The sequence below is a fragment of the Sapajus apella genome, unplaced genomic scaffold (assembly GCF_009761245.1).
Source record: "Sapajus apella isolate SASKATOON/1434 unplaced genomic scaffold, GSC_monkey_1.0 scaffold37, whole genome shotgun sequence".
Classification (NCBI taxonomy): Eukaryota; Metazoa; Chordata; class Mammalia; order Primates; family Cebidae; genus Sapajus; species Sapajus apella.
The window spans coordinates 6,556,895-6,582,120 of NW_022436977.1; the positions used below are offsets into that span (position 1 = coordinate 6,556,895).

The window sequence follows — 25,226 nt, forward strand, 5'->3', positions numbered from 1 at the left end:
TTTGTTTTGTTTATTACTGTGTCTTCAAGAACTTGAAAGTTATGTCTACAGATTATACTCTCTGGTACTATTTTGAATAAAATACATCTTAGCTAAGAGAACCTGTGAACTGAGTGACATAAAATATGTCATCAGGTGAGTCTTCTTATTGACAGCTCTTCAATATGAGTAAGAATTGGGTTATACAAACTAGTTTTGAATACTGAAACTAATCTAGTTTTTTGTTGATCCACTCATTGATAGATATACCTCTTTTCTAAAATGTACCAAACTTTTACCACGTATATCTCTACATAGACTCTGGTTTTGATTGGAATAGCCTATTTATTTGTTAGTGTTAGGTATCCCTAAATAATATTATTAAATTATCCACCACTTTTAACTTGGCTGGTTTTGTACTATTACTAAAATATAGTTTTATGTGAATGCATTTTACATTTGATTATTCTTTGAATTTCAGGATGGTGAGGAAGAAGAAAATGAGAAAGGTATGTTTGATGCTAAATAGAGTTTAAAAATTGCTAACATTTAGAAAACAGCAAATTATGTGAAAATAAAGCATTCCTTTTTTGAAATCTTATTTTTGAAATTAGTTTATTTTCAGATTTATCTATTTAGTGAATTAAATTAGCATCTTGATTTTATTTTCCAATTGGTTTTAATTTTCTTTAGAAACTAAAGATATATTCCAACTTAACAGTACATATCAGTTACTGTAGTGGCTGTTTTTTATTTAACCCAATTTTAATTTTATTTTTAAAATTACTTCTGGTATACGGTAAGCTGATTAAATTCTTAAGACTGACACTGCAGTAACTCATATGTGCTTATTGGAGTCCTAGTTCATAACTCACAGTGAATTTTACAACTAGTCCTAAAAATGATGAATGATCAGGAGACTGACTTTGTGTTTGCTGCTTAGAGAAACTCATAACAGTCGTCTGACAATTTTAGTAGTTTAGACAAGCTATCTCATTCAATACAATTACAGGGGCAACAGTAGCAATATATGTGGTCAGTAGGAGGTTATGGAAGAGTCCTTGCACAGAAGTCAAAGGATCCTACATTGGACTAGAAAGGACATGAAGCAGGGTTAACCAAGGCAAATAAAAAGCCGAGAAGCAATGATGAAGTAAAGCTACTGACTGAAAATCTCACATGCCCGAAGCCTTTCTATTTTGGGGGAATGCAAGACATCTTTGAAAACAGTAATTGCAGACTGACTGGACAGGATGAAGACTGGAAATAACCAATTTCCTGAACATTACGGAGCAGGAACATCTTCGGAGCCTTCCGTACCAGTTTTCCATACGACTCTGGACTACTCAAGTGTTGAAGAGTGGAAAAGATGGAGCCCTGAAATACTTTGAAGACTGACTGATACCCTCAGACTGTGACCTTTCGAGAAGTCACCATGGGAGTTCTGAAGGTCACTAGGGTTCAATCCCAGGATAATTTGAACATTGAACAACAATCTGCACTTTTGTCACTGTCCCATGGAGGAACAAAATCTTCCATATGCCATTAACTTATAACCAGAAATGAAGAGCTGGTATCTTCAGGATGGAACCATTTTCTCACTATTGTTGTTTGGTGTTTGTATGTAGAAATCATTTTTTCCATGAAGAATAAGTGATCCTGGGTAAAGGATTGTTTATATTAGTTAATACCCTTGTGTTTTTTTTTTCCTAACCTTCCATCAGTGCTAATAACTGGCTTTATATTTTCTAGGTCCTATTCTAGCTTATGAATATGAAATTGTTTAAACTTCTTGTTTTGCCATATTTATTCCTGTTAAATCCTCTTAGATATAGCAGGTTCTGGTGATGGTACACAAGAAGTATCTAAACCTCTTCCTTCAGAAGGGAGCCTAGCTGAGGCTGATCATACAGCTCATGAAGAGATGGAAGCTCATACGACTGTGAAAGAAGCTGAGGATGACAACATCTCGGTCACAATCCAGGCTGAAGATGCCATCACTCTGGATTTTGATGGTGATGACCTCCTAGAAACAGGTAAAAATGTGAAAATTACAGATTCTGAAGCAAGTAAGCCAAAAGATGGGCAGGACGCCATTGCACAGAGCCCGGAGAAGGAAAGCAAGGATTATGAGATGAATGCGAACCATAAAGATGGTAAGAAGGAAGACTGCGTGAAGGGTGACCCTGTCGAGAAGGAAGCCAGAGAAAGTTCTAAGAAAGCAGAATCTGGAGACAAAGAAAAGGATACTTTGAAGAAAGGGCCCTCGTCTACTGGGGCCTCTGGTCAAGCAAAGAGGTTTGTTTTTCTATGTCAGTTCTTTACGATACTGAATTCCAGCATTCAATAAGATCACTCTACATTAAGGGGGTGGCTTCAAGAACATGTACAGTAATTAGTGTCTTATGATCCTGCCTATAATATTTTTGACCGTCATAAGTTACTTTTAAAAATTTTCAAGATCTTCATAATAATGCAGTGTGTTCTACTGATTGCATTGTCGAATGTCAGCATATATTTGGTTTTTTTGTTGTTTTTTGTTTTTTGTTTTTCAAATTGACAATTTTTTTGTGTTTTATTTTTTAAAATCCTTGTGATGATGGTTAATGAACAACTATCAGTTCTAAGAACACAAAATGAAGTCAAGTCCCAGTCCTGAAATCTGGAGAAGATGGCCATATTTCCACTGAATAGAATTGTCAGAAAATCTAGATCTTCAGGCATCTTGGGGAAAATCAGTGCAAGAATCCTCAGGGAGTCATTTGTTCAAATAATCTAATCTAGGCCTTTGGAATTGTTGATTTGTATGAATAGCACTAGTTCGAAATATAGTGAATATCAAGCTGTTCGATTTTGGGTTTTTGTTTTTGTTTTCAATTTTCTTCTGGTGATTTGCCTCTTTAGCTCTTCAAAGGAATCTAAAGACAGCAAGACATCATCTAAAGATGACAAAGGTAAAGGATTTTTTTCCCCTATTTGTTTCAGTGTTGACTTTGCATATTTTCATTAAAAAGTAGTAGTTGTACAGTGTTTTCTTTGACATTTAGTCCTTAAAAATTTTATTGACAAACTAGAAACTTGAGATGGTCATTATATAAACTGTGGAATTACATAGATTACAGAAAAATGTGATTGATGCATTATTGTTTACTTACTTTGTAAACTGGTATTGGGTATGTTAAAAACCGATTGGCTAAGGGTCTGTGTTGAATATTGATAGATATTTTCTTACATTATAATTTCAGAAGTATTTTATCTTTTGTTATTCATTTATAACTACTATATTTCATCACAACCTTTTCCTTGTTCTGTCTTTAAATAATACTTGTATTTGTGAAGTCGTGTTTTTTTTTGTTTTTTTTTTTAATTCTTGTAAGTTTCAAGGTGCAATATTTAGTTGGTTTCTGGTATTGAGAAATCTTTGGTTACCTCATGCCCAGGAGCTATAGTTTCATCTTGTACATGTGCTGTGTTTACTTGAAAAATACTTATTTTCTACAAAAGCATTTTAAGGGAAAATAAAACACTCAGATACTTTAAAATACCTTCTAAGTGTGTAAAGAAGAATTATATGCATCCTCTATAGTTTATTTTAAATAGTTAGAAATTGTAAGGATGTGATTTATGAATTGGCTGGTCTTGCTTAAAAAATACCTTTTTTTCCTATTAGTAAAAAAAAAAAGTTTTTGTGTAATGAGTAAAGTATCGGGGCCCAGATGTTACTGGTAACGAAAATGATACACAAACATTGAGTTAATGTTTCGTAAGATCCTTGATGAATGCCTTTCTTAAGAATAGAAAAGTATCAACCATTAATATTTAAAATATTTGAGCCAGGTATGTGTTGTCTTCTCTCCCTCTAAGGCTACACTGACTGTAGTTTCACAACTGTTAACACATGTAATTTTTTAAAACATCTAAAATTTTTACTCTTTCATAATATGAAGTATAGAAATTATTCCTTTTAATTGCTTGTATACTGTTTCTTTTAAAGTTAGTAAAAATTGTTTTCCAAATAAAGTCAAGTGAATGAAAAGTTCCCGTTTATTACAGCACATTTAAAGAAAAGGGTGACTGGCTAGGCCTGTATCCTAAGATATGGCCTCTATACGTATGAAGCCATAATTTGTGTGTGACATAGTATAGAAATAAAAATTTACCTATTCTAAAGGATTTTGAGATCTCTGATCTTAATCTTGTAGTTGTTTTGTTTTAGAAGATTGTTCCTTATTGAATCTAGAGTTATCCAGCTGCATGTAATTCCCATTTTGTTTTACCTGTTCTCTAGTCGGGAATGAAGATGTACCAGCTGGTTAGTTTTTGTTATTAACCATATAAGTTATTGTAAAATATATACCTTGCTCTGACTTTTTTCTTCTTTCACTTCAATTTCTCATGATCTAAAGCCCACAGCAGATGTGGCAATTAAGCAGTCTGTTCATTCCTAAATGACTGCTTCCTAGTTGCCTCTATTCAATGCAGTGGTAGAGTATAAATTATTAAAACTGAGCAGCAAAAATTCGAGACATATATTTGATTTTTTACCCTCTTAAACTTGAACTCATACAATAGGAAATGTACATATATTCAGATTTTTTTCATCACTACTTATGTTGTCTGTTGTTTGATTTCATTAATAGTAAACTCTCAGGATTTTGATACAGTAATGTCATACTATCAGAATTATAGTTTTGAAAGAACATGGCCCTTAGAATTTTGTATAAAAGTTCTGATTGAGGTATTTAAAAATCTGATATTAAATCTATTCTAGGAAGTACAAGTAGTACTAGTGGTAGCAGTGGAAGCTCAACTAAAAATATCTGGGTTAGTGGACTTTCATCCAATACCAAAGCTGCTGATTTGAAGAACCTCTTTGGCAAATATGGAAAGGTACATTCTTTTTACCTTTTTATCCGTCTTTCTAGTATCTGCATTTGAAATGAGGATTGTATTCTAAATAGTATTACATAAATATCTTCTAATTTATTGTATCTCTTAGGACTGTTAATAGACATAATTACCGAGTTCTGTGGGAATGGTAGATGAGAGTTAGGGAATAAATAGTGTGTCATCATTTAATCTGTCTCTCTCCCTGAGTCTTCGGGATCTTTGTATTCCAAACCTTAAACCTATTTAAGCCAAGAACCAAGTTTACTTGTCGTGATACTTTTTAGCAAGTAGCATGGGATCTAACACATTGCTGAGCCTGATTTGGACATCTTGAAAATATATTAATATTTAGACTATTATTAGGCAATAGGATATATAATTCATGGGGGGTTGGGAGGAGCCAGATATGATCTTCATTATAGACTTCTAGTCCAGGCCAGGCGGGTGGATCACGAGGTCAGGAGTTCAAGACCAGCCTTGCCAACATGTTGAAACCCTATCTCTACTAAAAATACAAAAATTAGCTGGGCGTAGTGGTGCAGGCCTGTAATCTCACCTTCTCTGGAGGCTGAGGCACGAGAATCACTTGAACCCAGGAGGTGGGGGCTGCAGTGAGCCAAGACCGTGCCACTGCACTCCAGCCTGGCAACACACGAGACACCATTTCAAAAAAAAAAAAAAGATTTAATGTAAAACTGGCTATAGATGGATAGAGACTTTTAAACTATATATAAACCTATATTGATTTATATATTAAAACTTAATAAAACATATTAACTATATATATGAACTTTTTTTTTTTCCTTTTGAGATGCAGAGTCACTCTGCCACCCAGGCTGGAATGCAGCAGTGCAATCTAGGCTCACTGCGACCTCTGCCTCCCATGGTCAAGTGATTGTCATGCCTTAGCCTCCCTAGTAGCTGGGATTACAGGCATAAGCAACTGCACCTGGCTAATTTTTGTATTTTTAGTAGAGACGAGTTTTCACTATGTTGGCCAGGCTGGTCTCAAAACTCCTGGCTTCAGGTAATCCACCCATGTCAGCCTCCCAAAGTGCTGGGATTCTAGGTGTGAGCCACCGTGCCAAACCTACATACACACACACACACACACACACACACACGTATATATAAACTTAATCAGAAGTTGTTGTAAGTGCTGTGAAGGAAAAGTATACAGGTGTTACAAAGGGGAGGCTTTACTGTGATTAGTTCATCAGGAAAAGTTTCTCTGGCAGTTAAAGGGAGACCTAAAGGAAGAGGAGTAGTAGTCAAAGAATACTCAATTAATAACGAATGCTTTGAATTGTGAGCTGTGTCCCTGAGGGCACTCAATACTGTCTACTTACATGGTAATTTTTCATATACATCGTAGTTAATGTACTCCATAGTTAATGTAGTCCAGCTCTGTGAGGTCAGGGACCTTATTTACTGTACTTCATGTGCACATGATAGGCTTTCAAATATTGAAATTACTGAATTAATAACCACTATTGGTCCAAAACCTGTTCTTTTGATTTTAGGAGGGTTTTTTTTCTGGCTTTAATTAGTGAGTTGCCTGAGAGTAAAGGAAGTTCTTATAGGTGTTACATATAGAACAATGAGAATTGTAGTCCCATGATAGGCTGTGTTATATTTTTTTGTTCTATTTTTAATAATGTATTGTTAGAAATGTGAAAACAGTATTTTAATGCTGGTATTTATTAGTAGTAAAACTATATGAGGATATCATATACTTGGTAAGAAGACCTGTGGATTTTAAAATTAAATGGCTCTGGGGCAGATCAGCCCTTCCTAGGGTTGAGGTAAAAGTTGATTGGTTGTAGCCACCATAAGACTCCTTATTTCCGTTTATTTCTTCCCAGCTTTATTTCTTTACTTCTCTGTTTAGCGCTGGATCGTTCCCTCTTGCTTTTCTTCTCACTCATCCATCCCTGCCTTGTCTCTTTAACTGTCCATCTTACAGATTTGAAATTACTTGTCACTTTCATAGAATACACATTTTAAAAGCACATAGATGGAAAGTGTTGTCTTTCAAGCTTTAGGGTGTTTTTCGGAGGGTACATTTTTAAGTCTGCTTTTTTTTTTAATATGTGATTGATTACTCATTATAGACAAGTGTTAATACTCATCAATAAAATACTAGAAACTTATTTTTTCTCTAAAGATATTCAGGGTGTGCCTATGATAAGGATATTTTGATTCAAATCCAACTTATTTGCCTTTATTAATTGTGCCATCAAGTCATTGATGAGATTGTGTTTTGGCTACATATTTGAGGGGAGAAAATAAAACATAAAAAGAAGGTTAAATTGCTTTTTGGCACTTTAAATTGTTCCCCTGAGTATTTATTAAGTAAGGTAGACGGTGATCACAGGAATATGAAACAGGCTGGTCGTGGTGGTATATGTCTGCAATCCCAGCTGCTTGGGAGACTGAGGGAGGGGAATCGCTTGAACCTGGAAGACTTAGGTTGCAGTGAGCCGAGATCGCACCACTGCACTCTAGTCTGGGTGACAGCAGGACTCCATCTCAAAAAAAAAAAAAAAAAAATATGAAACAGAGTAAGATATACCCTGAATTTTTCCTTGAGGTTGGCAATTTTAAATTTCAACTCAATCTAAGTAGTTTTATAGTTTTGGTTGTAAAGTTTTGCATATTTAGAAGTATGTGTAGTTGTAACATTATAAAACTTCATAAACTACAGTCTCATTTTACAGGTTCTGAGTGCAAAAGTAGTTACAAATGCTCGAAGTCCTGGGGCAAAGTGCTATGGCATTGTAACTATGTCTTCAAGCACAGAGGTGTCCAGGTGTATTGCACATCTTCATCGCACTGAGCTGCATGGACAGCTGATTTCTGTTGAAAAAGTAAGCTTACCTATTTATCAAAGCAAGTTTAATTGGATGGCTAATTCTCAACTCAAGTTGTTAACACTAGCAGAGAATAGAATTAGCAATTGTTTTTAATTTTTATTTATTTGTAGTTTTTTACTTTCCTTATAATTTTCTGTGTTTTCCCAATTTTCTGCCATTAGCACACTTGTTATAATCATAAAAATGTAATCTTACGTATAAATGGTTCTTCTGGTTCGAACCTTTCAGGTAAAAGGTGATCCCTCTAAGAAAGAAATGAAGAAAGAAAATGATGAAAAGAGTAGTTCAAGAAGTTCTGGAGATAAAAAAAATATGAGTGATAGAAGTAGCAAGTAAGGATTTATTATTTTTATTTATTTGATAAGCAGATAGACTTTTTTGTTACATTATGAAGTACTCATTCTGTTTTTTTGTCTGGGGTGTTATGGTCAGGACACAAGCCTCTATCAAAAAAGAAGAGAAAAGATCATCTGAGAAATCTGAAAAAAAAGAAAGCAAGGATACTAAGAAAATAGATGGTAAAGATGAGAAGAATGATAATGGAGCAAGTGGTCAAACATCAGAATCGATTAAAAAAAGTGAAGAAAAGAAGCGAATAAGTATGCTATACATCTTTTCAATCCCTTTCTAATGCATTCTGCTGCTCAGTTTTTACAGTGGAAGGGAAAACCTGAAATTATAATCCAGATACGTAAGCTTTGTTGTTAGACGTCTAGTAGGAGGAATGGTCTTCTTTTCTATTCTGGGAAAACAGAGTGTGTTCTTCCATCTAAGCTCTTTTAATATTCTCGGCTGACTTAAAATGGTCATTGATCAGTAGTATTGAGTTAGGATCTTTTGCTATCACTGAAGGAATTTCTGTTAGCAGACTGAACTGTTTAAAAAACTCTTTGCATTTAAGTTCTTGTAGAATGAGTAGGTTTTTTATTTCCTGTATTGGTTTTTGACTCTCAGAATTTAGCATTTTTACCTACCTGTTTTATTTTTCAATGAAAATTTTTAGCCACTTATTTTGTATAATTTTTTCCCTTAGGTTCAAAGAGTCCAGGACATATGGTAATATTAGACCAAACTAAAGGAGATCATTGTAGACCATCAAGAAGAGGGAGATATGAGAAAGTAAGTCTCTGATCAGGATGGTTGTATGCTACTTAAGCTGTTTACAAAAGAAGATGATTGTTTTTTTTCCATAACCATCTTTGTGTACTTGCATGCTAGCAAACCTAAGAAAAGAAAATGTTACTAGTCATTTGAACTTTTTAAATGACCTGCTAAACTTGTTAAAAAAAAAAAAAAAAAAAAAAGCCTCTGCTGGGCGTGGTGGCTCACGCCTGTAATCCTAGCACTTTGGGAGGCCGAGGTGGGTGGATCACCGGAGGTCAGGAGTTCAACACCAGCATGGCCATCATGGTGAAACCCCATCTTTAAAAAAAAAAAAAAAAAAAGCCTCACATTATTTTAATTTCTAGTGTTTTTGTAATTTTTTTCTATAGATTCATGGAAGAAGTAAAGAAAAGGAGAGAGCTAGTCTAGATAAAAAAAGAGATAAAGACTACAGAAGGAAAGAGATCTTAACTTTTGAGAAGATGAAGGAACAAAGATTGAAAGAACATGTGTTTCGTTTTGAAAGGCTGCGACGAGCAATGGAACTTCGAAGGTAGGAAGAGAGTCTATTTTATACCTGTCTTTAAATATAGGTAAATATTTAACACTAGTTGTAAGCCAGATTTCTGGAAATTGTAATCCCACAGAAAACTGTTTGCCACCTTAAAGAAGTACAGTAGCTTCTAATGATTTATTAAGTTTGCATAGCACTTTACAGTTTACAAAGTGCTTTTTCATCTGTTATCTCCAACTCAACGGTTCTGTGAGGCTAGTTATGCCCATTATACAGTTGAAAAAAATGGAGGCCCAGAGAGGCTAAATGACTCTTCCAATGCCACATGGCTAACAAGTGGCAGAGTCGGGACTCAGACCCAAGTCTTCTGACTCCAAGTCCAATGCTCTTTCCTCAACACCAAAGCTGCTGCCATAAAAAACATGACTTTAAAGGAAAAATTTGAGATAAGATAGTTTCAGAGTAGCTGTAGTGTTCAAATTCTGTAATCTGAAATTTTAACAACAATTTTGGCAAAAATTTATTGTTTGCATTAGTGCCTAAGAGAAGGAAGATTTGCCCTATGAGCCTAATGGTATTTAGATTGTATGCCAAAGCAAGCATTCTCTTTAAAACAAATGGAAAATATAAACAAAGCAAGATGCTTCCATTTTTAGTGACCATATCTCAACAGTTCATTATGAGGGCCAGTTTACTTTTGTATATCAGTTTTTGGATGACACTTAAAATAGTCTTGTGAGTGTGTTTTATAGTATATTTTTTCGAATGTTACCTATCTTGTCCAGGGGTTACTTGTCATGGAATTTAATCTACTCATTCACAAGAGTGTTAGGAACTACCAGAGATACTTTTAGCAACTTAGATAATACTGTACAACAATTGCCACATAACTACTAAAAATAAGTAATCCTTGTAGCACACAGAACCCATTTTCTCTTTTTTAAGATGAGGTTCAAATGTGCCTAGTTTCCTGTTTTATTTAGTTGACAACACATTGAGAGGAGAGTGGGATTGAGGAGCAACTAGAGCAGTGGTTCTCAAACCCTGTGAGACCAAAGTCCCTTTTATATGAAAAAATGTTGCAATGCCTTTACTATTCTGAAATGAAATTGTTGCATAACATACTTAACCTATACTAATAATTTCCAAAAAATTTAATGTAACGACTTCACTATAATATAAAGGAGAAATGTAATTTATAATAAAAATATATATTCCAGATATGAATGTTTAGGCATGACTTAATGAAGTAGTCAGATGTTTGCACCCCTATTTAGACTCACTGAGAATGTGACAGCTCCAAATACAGACTGATGTATGTCAGTTGATACATTGTATTGGTTAGTAAATACCAGAAGTAATGTTGACCTTATGACATGATTTCTGAAATCGTGAGCAACTCTTAGTAAAGGTCTCAAGAATGTATAATTTTCCTTCTATTTATATAGAGTTGCATTATTGGAAATTCTAGAACATATAAAACCATGTCAAAGCAAACAAACAAACTTAGCATTTATTAAAAATGGGGTTGAGTTCTAGACTCAGATGTTATTTTTGCTTAAGGTGTTTGGTTGTTTTTAATGGTATGAATGTCCATTGTGGCATCCGAAAGGTGTGAGAAGTGTTGGATGGTTCTTGTTGTGTACGACTATCCTCACTATTCCATGCATCAGTGAGATACGTAGATTCCTTTATCCTCATACACTAAACGCTAGTGTCTGCCCCATGATATTGTGATAATTAAAAATACCCTGTCGATTTCTGTAGAAATAGTACTGACTCTTTGAGAACCACTGGGTTACTAGAGGAAGACATGCTGATAATAAAAAGGATGCTGACTACCTTACAGTAAGAAAATAACAATTAAAAGTCTAATACAATGACAGTTCAGTTCAGTGAACAATTGAACTCTACATCTGACTCAGAAAAACACATTACCCGGAGGCATCTATTATTATAGCATAGTAAACATTCCAAAATAGCCCTTAAGGATGCCATTTTGTTATATGTAGTATATGCTATTATTGATGTTCATTGTTATGATCCCAAATCATCAAAATAGAGTATATATTTTGTTTAAGGAGATACAATAGAATATATAATAGGCATTAGAGCTTTTTCCATCAAAAACAAGTGTCGGAAGTTTTAGTTTTGTAAATTTGTATATGCAGATTACATCCTTCTAAAATGTCAATTGATTAATGGACTATTATAGTGATTTTTATTTAAACAGGAATCATCTAAGAGGAAACTATATAAAATTTAGCTGCTCAGTTGACAGTCTTATTTACAAATAAGTGAAAATATTGGGATCTGTTTAAAGTTTTACTTTGAATTATGTTTCCAATTACATTAAAACTACTTAGATTGAGTTGAAATTTAAAATTGCCAACCTCAAGGAAAAATTCAAATTCAAAGCTATTCTCTTTCACACAGTGCTAGCATAATTTAAGTATTTCTAAATACTGATTTTTGGTAGACGAAGAGAGATTGCAGAGAGAGAGCGTCGAGAGCGAGAACGCATTAGAATAATTCGTGAACGGGAAGAACGGGAACGCTTACAGAGAGAGAGAGAGCGCCTAGAAATTGAAAGGCAAAAACTAGAGAGAGAGAGAATGGAACGCGAACGCTTGGAAAGGGAACGCATTCGTATTGAACAGGTGCAGTCAGAAAATCTTTTCATCTTAAATAACTCACCTTTTTGAAACTCTGTGATTTTTGCCCTAAAATTTGCTTTACACATTGTAAAGCGTCTATAGAATAAGTTTAGCTAATGAGCATTTAAGTGTCCCTGAAAGATAACAGTGAATTAGGTACTCATTAAAAATACAATTAGTAGTGACTTTGTTCTAGATAATTGGTAATAACTCTAGCTCTGCAATATCATGGCAGCCTAATAGTCTGAGCATAGGACTATGAGTCCAGAGTAGTTGTAATCCAGGCTCTGTCACTATCCCAGTCTTAGAAAATAATAACAATTTCCTTACATATTATAGTGGGAATGATTTCCCAAGGCTGGAAGGAAATAATGCCTCTCTTTGCAGAATTGCACCTCAAGGTTTTAAGGCACTTAGTCTCCATACATATTAAGAACGCTGTTTCTAATTCCCTTTAGGTGCTTTTGTTTTAGTCAAATAATTAAACTAAACTTGACCTTCCCAAATACTTGCCAACTTTCACCACCCAGTCCTTGTTATTTTTAATGTTGCAGAACAATAGCTGTAGCCTAGATTATTGAAATGAAATGTATGTATCCCAGGTTTGTTTTGCCTGGTCTTTGCTTATGGTGGTTTCTTAGTGACAAGGTTAAAACAAGGTTGCATGTATACTTACCTTATGTTTTCATTTTGCCTTGGTTGGTTCTTCCTTCTTTGTTGTCTGAAGGAACGTCGTAAGGAAGCTGAACGGATTGCTCGAGAAAGAGAGGAACTCAGACGGCAACAACAGCAGCTTCGTTATGAACAAGAAAAAAGGAATTCCTTGAAACGTCCACGTGATGTAGATCACAGGTAGTTACTCACTTTCTTCCTTAACAGTTACGCTTGCTATTTTATTCCCTTTAGGCTAAGACTAGAGAATTAGAAAGTGCAGGCTCCCATCACTGGAATAAAAGTCATGATCAACAGGGATGGGAAGGATTACAGCACTAGGGTAGACCCAGTGCATTGGTGAGTGGGAACAGTCTGCATTTCTTGCCCTGTCTGTCTTTCTGATGCCAAATGTTTTTCATTATGAAGTTTCATTGTTGAAATATTTTGGAAGTGACAGAACCTGGATTACAACCACTCTGGATTCATAGTCCTATGCTCAGACTATTAGGCTGCCATGATATTGCAGAGCTAGACTTATTACCAGTTATCTAGGACAAAGTCACTACTAATTGTATTTTTAACTAGTACGTAATTCAGTGTTATCTTTCAGGGTCACTTAAAATATAAACACATGGAAAATATATTGTCATAGTAGGCTTCAGTAATAAACGGATTTTGAACGTTGGTAAAAAGGTAGTGCAGATAGTATAGAAATGGAAGTCATAAACTTGAGGAGATTGATAGATTCCATTGTGTGTTTGCATTCATACTTCATATAGATTTAAAAATATAAATATGCCCATTTAATTTTCTTAACATAAATTCTGTGAAATTAAGTTGATTTTAGAAATAGAGAAATAGGTGGAATGAATGAATTGTGCTTCTGACTTCCACTCTAACATTTCCAAAGTTAAGGATAACTGAAGAGGTTGTGAACTGCTGGTTAGAATTGTATTATAAAGTGATTTCAAGTATTTTGTTTGTCTTTTTGTTTAATAATTTTAAGACAGGCAGTTTTTCAACTATTTTTCTCTCCTATTTAAATTCTTCTCACACTATTGACTTTACGTAATTCAACAATTGAGTCTTTGCTAGTTTGTACTCCTAACTGAGTGTGTTATATCTTGAGTTTACTAGCCCTGTTGTGTCCACAGTTCTAACATGTGGTATGTATGACTCCAAGTAAATGTTGTTTGATTACTGTGGAAGTAATTTATGTAAATGAGCAAATATTTCTCTTCAAGGCGAGATGATCCTTACTGGAGCGACAATAAAAAGTTGTCTCTAGATACAGATGCACGATTTGGCCATGGATCTGACTACTCTCGCCAACAGAACAGATTTAATGACTTTGATCACCGAGAGAGGGGCAGGTTTCCTGAGAGTTCAGCAGTACAGTCTTCATCTTTTGAAAGGTAGATAGATATGTTGAAAATTATTATATTTATTTTATGAGACTTGCTAGTGATAACTGTTTCTCCTAAAATCTTAATTAACTATCAGGTCAGAACTGAATGTTCAGAACAAATTACATGATTTTTGTTTCTGTTAAAGTGAATGTGATTCAGTATTCCAAATTAATTAAATAGAACACCACTAAATAGGTTGACTTTATCTTCTTATTTTATTTTTTTTGAGACAGAGTCTCACTCTTATCTCCCAGGCTAGAGTGCAGTGGCACGATCTTGGCTCACTGCAACCTTTGCCTCCTGGGTTCAAGCGATTCTTATGCCTCAGCCTCCCAAGTAGCTGGGATTATAGACATGCACCATCACACCTGGCTAATTTTTGTGTTCTTAGTAGAGACAGGGTTTCACCATGTTGGCCAGGCTGGTCTCACACTTCTGGGATCAAGTGATCCACCCACTTTGGCCTCCCAAAATGCTGAGATTATAAGTATGAACCACCACATCCAGCCTCTTCTTATCTTTAAAACTGTGGGAGCACTGATTGCTTTGGATGTGCCTCAACTGTTAATAACAGTAAAGCATTATTTAGCTTGGTAGTGACTTTGAGTATTTGGTATCATTTCTCCCGAATGCTAAAAACCAACCTTCAGGCTAGACACTTAGTTCAGTTTAAAAGAAAATGAGTTGTAATAATAACTAGCTTTTTTCCATGGCTTTGCCTTAAGTTCATTTTTTGGTTTCATCATTATAGGTTATGCAGACAAAGTTAAGAAGAATTAAGCACTCAAGTAAGCACTTCTAGGACCTATATTCTTTGTTTCTAATCAATAGGCGGGATCGCTTTGTTGGTCAAAGTGAAGGGAAAAAAGCACGACCTACTGCACGAAGGGAAGATCCAAGCTTTGAAAGATATCCCAAAAATTTCAGTGACTCCAGAAGAAATGAGCCTCCACCACCAAGAAATGAACTTAGAGAATCAGACAGGCGAGAAGTACGAGGGGAGCGAGACGAAAGGAGAACAGTGATCATTCATGACAGGCCTGACATCACTCATCCTAGACATCCTCGAGAGGCAGGGCCTAATCCTTCCAGACCCACCAGCTGGAAAAGTGAAGGAAGCATGTCCACTGACAAACGGGAAACAAGGTAGCTGTGTACTTTGTAGTGCTCTCCTGATGGTCTAATCCATCAGGGTTAAAAAAGGTAAGATTAAAGTTTGGATCATGTATGTTTTTATGTTTTGTTTAACAGAGTCGAAAGACCAGAAAGATCTGGGAGAGAAGTGTCAGGGCACAGCGTGAGAGGTGCCCCCCCTGGGAATCGTAGCAGCACCTCGGGGTACGGGAGCAGAGATGGAGACAGAGGAGTCATCACAGATCGAGGAAGTGGAGCACAGGTAAATGCCGCAGGAGGTTTGTGGCCAGCCTGCACACATATATTTAGAGGATTTATGAGCTACTCTGGATATACAGTAGCATTTTGATGTGGCCTAGATTAGATAGGAATGATTGAGAGGCATTAATTTGTAAAATGAATCTATATTTTCCTCATACTTTACTGTCAGTAGTTGATCATCAGTAGTCCAAAGAGTTAAAGAACTAGCCTTGAAATACTCCATTTTTTTTAAACTTCCCAGAGAAATTTAATAATTGTTAATTTGGTAAAGGAGCCTTTTTTTTTTTTTTTTTTTTGAGACAGGGTCTCTCTCTGTTGCCTAGGCTGGAGTGTAGTGGTGGGATCTTGGCTCACTGCAACCTCCACTTCCCGGGTTCAAGTGATTCTCCTGCCTCAGCCTTCCGAGTATCTGGGACTACAGGCACGTGCCACCACGCCCAGCTGATTTTTTTGTATTTTTAGTACAGACAGGTTTTCACCGTGTTAGCCAGGATGGTCTCGATCTCCTGACCTTGTGATCCACCTTGCTCAGCCTCCCAAGTGCTGGGATTACAGATGTGAGCCGGCCCGCCCTGTCTAAGCCTTTCTAATAACTTTGATTATATTTCTTTTTAAGAAATTGAGGCTTTCAAACTGGATCCAGAATCTTTGGCCCCCACTTATGTTTCCTTCTCACTTTTTCCTTTTTAAAAAAATATTCTTGGTTAGGTGCAATGACTTAAACAGCTTTAAACAGAGTGTTCAGGCCGGGCGCGGTGGCTCAAGCCTGTAATCCCAGCACTTTGGGAGGCCAAGGCGGGTGGATCACGAGGTCAAGAGATCAAGACCATCTTGGTCAACATGGTGAAACCCCGTCTCTACGAAAAATACAAAGAATTAGCTGGGCATGGTGGCGCGTGCCTGTAATCCCAGCTACTCAGGAGGCTGAGGAAGGAGAATTGCCTGAACCCAGGAGGCGGAGGTTGCGGTGAGCCGAGATCGTGCCATTGCACTCCAGCCTGGGTAACAAGAGCGAAACTCCATCTCAAACAAACAAACAAACAGTGTTCACTACTCTGTTTTCCATAGTTATGAATGTATCACCTTCTAAATGCCATAATACTAACTAGTATGATGTAAAACAAGTTGACAACTCCTGTTTCTATGTGCTGTTTGCATGTTGTCCTGATAGGCTGATCATTGGCCCCACCCTGACTTGTCTTAAGGTTTTGATCTCTGTCTGTGCCTTCTTACAATAAATGTAAGATCCAAGTATTTGAAATAATGAAGGGTCAAAAAGCACTTGGATGCCAGGAAATACAGATATATAAATTAATGGCCAGGACTGGTGGCTCATGCCTATAATCCCAGCACTTTGAAGGCCAAGGCAGGTGGATTACTTGAGGCCAGGGGTTCAAGACCACCTTGGGCAATATAGCGAGACCTCATCTCTATAAGAAAATTAAAAAGCTAGCTGAGCATGGTGGTGCACACCCTGTAGTCCCAGCTAGGCAGGAGGCTGAAGCAGGAGGATCGCTTTAGCGATAAAGAGTTGGAGTAGTTATAGTCGCAATGCAGTACTCCAACCTGGGCAACAGTGTGATCGTGTCTCCAAAAAACATTAAAATTTTAAAAAAGGAATTGGCCAGGCGCAGTGGCTCACACCTGTAATCCCAGCACTTTCGGAGGCCAAGACAGGTAGATCACGAAGCCTAAGATCAAGACCATCCTGGTCAACATGGTGAAACCCCATCTCTACTAAGAATACAAAAATAAGCTGGGCGTGGCGGCATGCATCTGTACTACCAGCTACTCGTGAGGCTGAGGCAGGAGAATCGCTTGAACCTGGGAGGTGGATATTACAGTGAGCTGAGATTGCGCCACTGCACTCCAGCCTGGTAACAGAGCGAGACTCCATCTCAAAAAAAAAAGGATAAAATTTGAATCATTTCCTCCGTATCCTTCCCTGAAGCCTGAGTAGCTTCTTGGTACAAAATAGATATAAACTCTTTTCATATGCTGTTGCATTACTCATCCTTTTATCTTACCTTGTCAGATGTCTTACTAATTTGCTTCTGACATTAAAAGGACACTAATATAAGTAAGTTGGTATGAAACTGAGGGTGTCGTTACTTTTTTTTTTTTTGAGACGGATTTTCACTCTTGTTGCCCAGGCTGGAGTGCAATGGAACCATCTTGGCTCACTGCAGCTTCCACCTCCCAGGTTCAAGCGATTCTCCTGCCTCAGCCTCCCGAGTAGCTGGGATTACAGGCACATGGCACCACGTCCAGCTAATTTTTTGTATTTTTAGTAGAAACAGGTTTCACCATGTTGGCCAGGCTGGTCTCGAACTCCTGACCTCAGGTGATCTGCCCACCTTGGCCTCCCAAAGTGCTGAGATTATAGGCAAGAGCCACTGTGCCCAGCCAAGTGATTTTTCATATGCTATTCTTTTAGCACTATCCTGAGGAGCGACATGTGGTTGAACGCCATGGACGGGACACAAGTGGACCAAGGAAAGAGTGGCATGGTCCACCCTCTCAAGGGCCTAGCTATCATGATACAAGGCGAATGGGTGATGGCCGGGCAGGAGCAGGCATGATAACCCAACATTCAAGGTAAATAACTAACCAGTTTAGACTTTTTCTGCCAGCACACAACCAACACTTTATCCTTTCCATAAAAGTTGTTACAGCTTCTTCTGACATTAATGAAAGACTGAATTACAACTAGTGAAAACCCTAGGTCTGCCCGTACATTTCCCTGTATCCACTCAAAGTTTCCAAAAGAGTGTTTGCAGAACAGCTGATATTAATGTGTTAGTTTGTATTCTTCCTTGTAAATGAATTCAGTGACATTCTGGCAAGTTGATCTAGATAGGGGTATGTATGTATGTATGGCAGAATCTAGTAGATAATGAATCCTTTTTTTTTTTTTTTTTTTTGAGATGGAGTCTTTGTTGCCCAGGCTGGAGTGCAGTGGCACGATCTTGGCTGACTGCAACCTCTGCCTTCCGGGTTCAACCAATTCTCTCATCTCAGCCTTCTTAGTAGCTGGGATTACAGGTGTGGGCCACCATGCCTGGCTAATTTTTGTATTTTTAGTAGAGACGGGGCTTCACCATGTTGGCTCAGGTGATCCGCCTGCCTTAGCCTCCTAAAGTGCTGGGATTACAGGTGTGAGCCACTCCACCCAGCCTAGAGAATCAATCTTAACCTCACATTGGAACCATCATCTTTTCCCTACCTAGCATTCCTCAAATTCTTAGGAAGAAAAAACTGAAAGTGTGTTCTGTTTCCTCCCTTTTAAAACTCTTGGCAAAGCTTTTAGACATTTAACACAAAATCTGTTCATATGTTGAGAAGCGAGCTTTGTCTTCACACCAAGGTCGGATGTGGCCTTTCACCCAACACGTTTTCAGCTTCCCCGTCTCTTTCATGTCCTCCTATCTTTCCCATTCCTCTTTCTTAGGAGACTGTGAACCAGGTCACTACCATTCCATGGTCACACTTCTAACATCAAACTTCATAAGCCTGCACAAGCTCAATATTCATTGTATTGGTTTGTAAAGGTCACAGATGACTTTTCTCTTGATAAATATAGATTCTTTTATTTTCATAGTTGTCAGGCTTCTTGGTGCTTAAACACTGTTTCACACCGTCGCTTTTCTTTATTTTGAGGGAGTCTATTTTCTAAGGCACCATTATTTTCTTTCTGCCCTTGTGACTGCCTTTGCATGCTCCTTCCTACGGCTAAGCTTTAGACACTGCTGTTCCTTTTCAGTTTCATGTTGCCATTGCCATGTAAGTGCTTTTCTGTTTCCATGAATTCGAGGTCATAGTCAAACTCATTTCTTTCCTGTTTCAAACTTTTGTGTCCCTTTTGTTGCCTCCAGCTTCTTTTAATTTGATAGTGCCATCACCCATTTCACTCATCCTGACTGGAAAAACAGGGGCCTCGTCTTTACCTTTCTTCATTTCTAGCATAAATTTCTAAGTGTGGTTCTGTTTTTTTGTTTTTTTTTTTTTTCTGAGACGGAGTCTCTCTCTGTTGCCCAGGCTGGAGTGTAGTGGCTGATCTCAGCTTTCAAGAGATTCTCCTACCTCATCCTCCCAAGTAGCTGGGATTACATGCGTACACCACCACTCCTGGCTAATTTTTGTAGTTGGCCATGCTGGTTTTGAACTCCTGACCTCATGATCTGTCTGTCTCGGCCTTCCAAAGTTCTGGGATTACAGGTATGAGCCACCGTGCCTGGCTGTTTCGTTGTATTTATTTATTTTTTAATGTTTCTCAGGCAGTGGCTCACACCTGTAATCCCAGCACTTTGGGAGGCCAAGGTAGGTGGATCACTTGAACTGAGGAGTTCAAGACCAGCCTGGGCAACATGAGAAAACCCCGTCTCTACAAAAAATGTTTCTCATAGCTATTCCTTCTTCCTCATTTCAGCTTCTGCCTGATCTTCCCAAATTATTCTTTTCACCCTCCATTACCCTATTCCTAAATCGTTAAAACCCCCATTTTGTTAGACCATCTACTGCTCTAAAACCAAAAAAAGCAGCTGCTGCAGGTCACAGGATAAAGCCAAAATTCCTCAGCCTGGCATTTAAGCTTTTTTATAATTTAGTTTTATTCTGCCTGAACCTTTTCACTGTAGTTTTTTTTTTTCCCCCCCCACGACAAAGTCTCTCGTTGCCCAAGCTGGAGTGCAGTGGTGCGATCTCAGCTCACTGCAACTTCTGCCTCATGGGTTCAAGTGATTCTCCTTCCTTGGCCTTCCAAGTAGCTAGGACTATAGGCATGTGTCACCACATTCAGCTAATTTTTTGTATTTTTAGTAGACACAGAGGTTTTACCTTGTTGGCCAGGCTGGTCTTGAACTCCTGTCCTCAGGTGATCCTCCGGCCTCGGACTCCCAAAGTATTGGGATTATAGGCATTAGCCACTGCACCTGGCTTTCACTTTAGATTTTTATTGTATGGTTTGTTAATGGTTTTTTCTGAGATGGAGTCTCACTTTGTCGCCCAAGCTGGAGTACAGTAGCATGATCTCAGTTCACTGTAACCTGTGCCTCACAAGTTCAAGCAATTCTCCTTGGTCCTCCCGCCTCAGCCTCCCAAAGTGTTGGGATTACAGGCCTGAGCCACCACACCTGGCCTATTAATGGTTTTTTGGGTTGGGGAGAGGGTCTGCTTTTTCTGTCTTACTAACATTTGCTCTGTTGCGTTACAGATAAAGATTCTAGAAATATTTCTTACATTACTTCCTATGATTTAGTTCACAAGCTTTAGAAAACAACAGAATCATCTGGCGGGCTTGTTAAAACACAGGTTGCCTGGTCATGGTGGCTCATGCCTATAATTCCAGGACTTTGGGAGGCCATGGTTGGCAGATCTTTTGAGCCCAGGTGTTCAAGACCAGCCTGGCCAACATGGTGCAACACTGTATCTACTGAAAATAAAAAAATTAGCTGAGCATGGTGGTGCTTCCCTGTAGTCCCAGCAACTCTGGAAGCTGAGGTGGGAGAATCACCTGAGCCCAGGAAGTCAAGGTTTGCTGCAGTGAGCCATGATTGTGCCACTGCACTCCAGCCTGGGTGAAGGGAGTGAGTCCCTGTCTAAAAATATATATATGTATTTTTTAAAACCCCCCAAAAAACACACATTGCTGGGGGTCCCACCCCCAGAGTTCCTTCTCAGTTGTCTGAGATGGGGGGAAGAATTTGCATTTCTAACAGGCCTGTTGTAACTGTTGCTACTGCTGCTGGTTTGGCGTCCACACTTAAGAGATCTACTGCTATAATCCGTCCATGTGCATATCAGCAAATGGCTTAAGAGGTAGTGGCGCTTCAAAGTGAGATTGCCCAGGTTCAAATCTCTGCTCCACCATTTTATTTGCTTTGTGACCTTCGGAGTTACTCAACCTCCAGATCTGTTTCTTCATCGGTAAAGTGGGGTTAGTAATGATTCAGATCTCAAAGGACTGTTGAAAAGAGTAAATGATTTATTTTGGATAAAGTAGCAAGAACAGTGCCTGGCAAATGGTAAGTGCTGTGTAAGTATTTGCAGTGATGATTTGTTCTTTGTTCTCTTACATTTTTTTTCATTTAAACCTTTTTCAGTAATGCATCCCCAATTAATAGAATTGTACAAATCAGTGGCAATTCCATGCCAAGAGGAAGTGGCTCCGGATTTAAGCCATTTAAGGGCGGACCTCCACGACGATTCTGAAAATGAGCTCTCTGCCCTGGTTTTAAGATAATTTATTGAAAACTCTTGTAAACTTTACTTGACTACTTATGAAGAGGACCTCTGACTTGCTTGAGAGTTCTGTCAGACTTTTTCTTTTTAAAAATTTAACATGATTGCTTTTCTCAATTTTGGAGAAGATGTTTAAATAGTTCTGTTGTAACTTTTAATAGTTTTGTGTATCATTCAACTTTTTTTCTTGCAGCACCAAGACACATTTGAAAAGATGAAATTGAATTCATTTTGTTTAACGCTGTGTGAATATAAAGAGTAGTTTGCAGCTGTGTGGTAGTGGTTTAATTTGCAACCTTAGCTCTGTGGTGTCTGGCTCTAGAGTTACTTCTTTTCACCAAGCATTTTCAGCCTCCCTTTTGAAGGCTGTCTAAGCTTAAGAAGTCTTAGCTGTCTAATTTTTAGAGAATAAGATTGTTCTTGCATTTCTGAGTATTATGTAACCTATTTTTGCAGAAGGTACTGTTACATTAAGTGCATCTGTGTATCCTGGTTTAAAAAAAATGTAATCTTTTTTGAAATAAACCTTCATATTCTGTATAGTTGCTAAAGTGTTGAGAACCTTTTTAATTGTAAAATGAGAACCGATTTTCGGTTTAGTGTAGCAGCACACTTGTTCAGGTTTGCATGGTATGAAACCAAATAGATTATTGAAACCTTGGCCATGAGGCTTGTTTCACAAGGTTCTTAGACCGAGTTGTGCAGGTAAGTGCACTTTTAGGTAATCTGCACTGTTTAATGGATAAATTCCATCTCTGGGAATTGTGTGGGTATTAATGTTTCCATGTTCCCAACTATGTTGAGAAGTGGAACGAAAACCCAGGTTCTAGATGGGTGAATCAGCTGGGTTTTGTAAATACTTGTATGTGGGAAGACATTGTTGTCTTTTTGTGAAAATAAAAATCCACACCTGGAAGTGTGTGTGTCTTTGTTTCCAGCGTTTTAGGTGTTAGTCATCAAGTTCTTTCTGCAGTTCAGCCCAAGGTAACTGACGAGGTATAGTGCTATAAAGGCAGTCTTTTGGTCTTTCTCAGAAATAAATCTAGCTTAGACTCTTCACCTCATTAGCTGGGCAGCGTATGCTGTTCATATGTTAGAGACTTAACCACTGATCCTATGGCTTTTTTACAAAAAGGCATCTCTTTTAGTAAGGCCCTTCAAGGTAAATGCTGTTCTTTCAAAAGAAAGCTTCCCACATCCCTTTATCTAAATCAGTGACGAATAATCCAAATGGTCTAGATTCTTGGTAAATTTAGCAGTCTCTATGCTTGGTATGGTCATGCCTGTGAGATGGCTCAGACTTTAGAGTGCCGTGGGCAACCAGGGTATTGTGGTCTCTGGCCCTTTGGGGACTTCTCTGGATTTCTTAGCCTTTTCTGCCATTCCCAGTTCTACAGCTGTGGGAGAAGGTTGGGTGTGTGCTTCGGTGTTTGGGAGGTCTACTTCATTTCTTGATCACAACATTTTGTAGAGTGGCACAGGAGAAGCCTCAGTATCCACTGGAGTGAATGTTGGTGACTTTGGGTTAGAATGTCACTTCTCATTGTTTCCTCATTTGTAGAGAGGGACTATGCTTCTTAGAAGGGATTATCATACAGCTGCTAACATTGGCTAAGCGCTTTATGTGCTGGGCAATGTGCTAAGCATTTGACGAGTGTTCGCTTGCCTAATACTCAAAAGAATCCTCCTAGCCATAGGTAGAATTGCTGACCTGACCAGTTTTCAGATGGGAATCTGGATAGTAACCTGCATTTTAAACATTAGATCCTTGATTTGTTTCAGTCTTTTCTACACTTACACTGAAGGGTACAAGCCTACAGACACTATAGGTAATTATTTTTTTTACTCAGGTTGCCATGGTGATGGCTTTTTTAAGTTCAGAAAACCTGACAAAACCACCTGATATGCTGGCACTGAGGCTGAGTGACCGTCAATGATCCAGGACAGCAGCTAGCAGCTCTCTGGCTGGCTCAGGGTCAAGAGTGAAAATCTAATTGAGAGGGGGTTTGTTTTGTTTGTTTTATTTTTAAGACAGTCTAGCTCTGTCGCCCCAGCTGGAGTGCAGTGGCGAGATCTCGGCTCACTGCTGCAGCCTCCACCTCCCGGGCTCAAGTGATTCTCTGGCTTTAGCCTCCCGAGTAGCTGGGATTACAGGCGCCAGCCACCAGGCTTAGTTTATTTTTGTATTTTTACTATTTGTAATTTTGTATTATCACTGCGTTGGCCAGGCTGGTCTCTAACTCCTGACTTCATGATCCACCCGCCTTGGCCTCCCAAAGTGCTAGGATTACAAGATTGAGCCACTGTACCCAGTCTATTTAGAGATTTTTATGAAGGAAGATAGACTCCTCAAAGCCAAGAGAATGGAGGAAAATGTGCCATTCCCCATGTGCTGGATGCACAATCCATATGTTTCGCCACAGTGCAATGGCATCAATGAGTTAGAAGCTATAGACAGCTTATACGATGCAAAAAAGATTCAAGAAAGATAGCAGCCAGTCTTTATAAGTTGGGCAAGATGCTGATGTCAGAAACTACACATGCCAAAAATAATTGTAAAATAAAATTAAAAGCTTAGGAATTACGTAGAAAAAAATCTCAAGTTCTTAAATATATGCAGTAATTAAAACATTTAAAAACCCTTCTGCCTGGATTGTCATTTAACTTAGTTCCTCCATACTTGACACATCTTAACAAACACTGAATCCTTATTGAAAAAAACTGTCAGATTTTTTTTTGCATTTATAAAGAACCTCATCCAATCCATCTCTCTATCTAAAGATGAATCTCTTCTAGTACCTCCAATAATTGCTTAATTAGCATTTCTGTCAAACACCTCAAATTTACCACGTGCAGTTACATCCAAACTAATCCTCTCAAGTAATTTAATCACAACCTTCAATTCAGTAACGGTGCTGAAGGTAAAATTAATAATATCCCTTAAAACACACCACTCGCTGGACACGGTGGCTCACACCTGTAATCCCAGTACTTTTGGAGGCCAAGGCGGGTAGATCACAAGGTCAGGAGTTCGAGGCCAGCCTGGCCAACAGGGTAAAACCCTATCTCTACTAAAAATAGAAAAATTAGCTGGGCGTGGTGGTGGGCGCCTGTAATCCCAGCTACTCGGGAGGCTGAGGCAGGATAATTGCTTGAACCTGGGAGGTGGAGATTGCAGTGAGCCAAAACCACGCCGTTGCACTCCAGCCTGGGTAACAGAGCAAGACTCTGTCTCTTATTTAAAACACACACACACACACCACTCAACAAATACTGTTTATTTTTATCTGAAACAAAGTGTTTCCTGAAATCTTTTAAGTGCTTCCTACAGATAAGCTTCTATCTTTCTCTTTCCTTTTGACTTAGCCATTCTAGCCAGGCCTGAGGTGCAGGTATCATGTAGTTAATGTTCACCTATATATTCTGTACCAAAATCACCAGTATCTGTCTTCACGGCTACTGTCTTATGTTTTCTCTTTGAGAAGACCAACTTCCCCTCTAAGCCCTC

At 38.1% G+C, this 25,226-nt stretch overlaps 1 protein-coding gene across 11 annotated transcripts in view; it reads left to right on the forward strand.

The window, feature by feature from the left end:
* The window catches only part of SLTM (SAFB like transcription modulator), a 56,404-nt gene extending 33,770 nt beyond the window's left edge, over positions 1-22,634 (forward strand). For 4 of the 11 annotated variants that reach the window (XM_032297306.1, XM_032297311.1, XM_032297312.1 and 1 more), the window contains 16 exons: positions 461-488; positions 1,809-2,277; positions 2,884-2,933; positions 4,751-4,869; positions 7,590-7,739; positions 7,974-8,077; positions 8,163-8,344; positions 8,779-8,864; positions 9,239-9,402; positions 11,843-12,023; positions 12,748-12,872; positions 13,919-14,089; positions 14,915-15,229; positions 15,335-15,479; positions 17,916-18,076; positions 21,580-22,634. In XM_032297306.1, the coding sequence (XP_032153197.1) occupies positions 461-488; positions 1,809-2,277; positions 2,884-2,933; positions 4,751-4,869; positions 7,590-7,739; positions 7,974-8,077; positions 8,163-8,344; positions 8,779-8,864; positions 9,239-9,402; positions 11,843-12,023; positions 12,748-12,872; positions 13,919-14,089; positions 14,915-15,229; positions 15,335-15,479; positions 17,916-18,076; positions 21,580-21,688 (2,559 nt within the window). In that variant the 3' untranslated portion in view covers positions 21,689-22,634. Of the gene's footprint in view, positions 1-460; positions 489-1,808; positions 2,278-2,883; positions 2,934-4,750; positions 4,870-7,589; positions 7,740-7,973; positions 8,078-8,162; positions 8,345-8,778; positions 8,865-9,238; positions 9,403-11,842; positions 12,024-12,747; positions 12,873-13,918; positions 14,090-14,834; positions 15,230-15,334; positions 15,480-17,915; positions 18,077-21,579 lie in introns of those variants that run through there. The other 7 variants (XM_032297308.1, XM_032297313.1, XM_032297314.1 and 4 more) reach the window with 5 other exon arrangements.
* Positions 22,635-25,226: the final 2,592 nt, after the last annotated feature.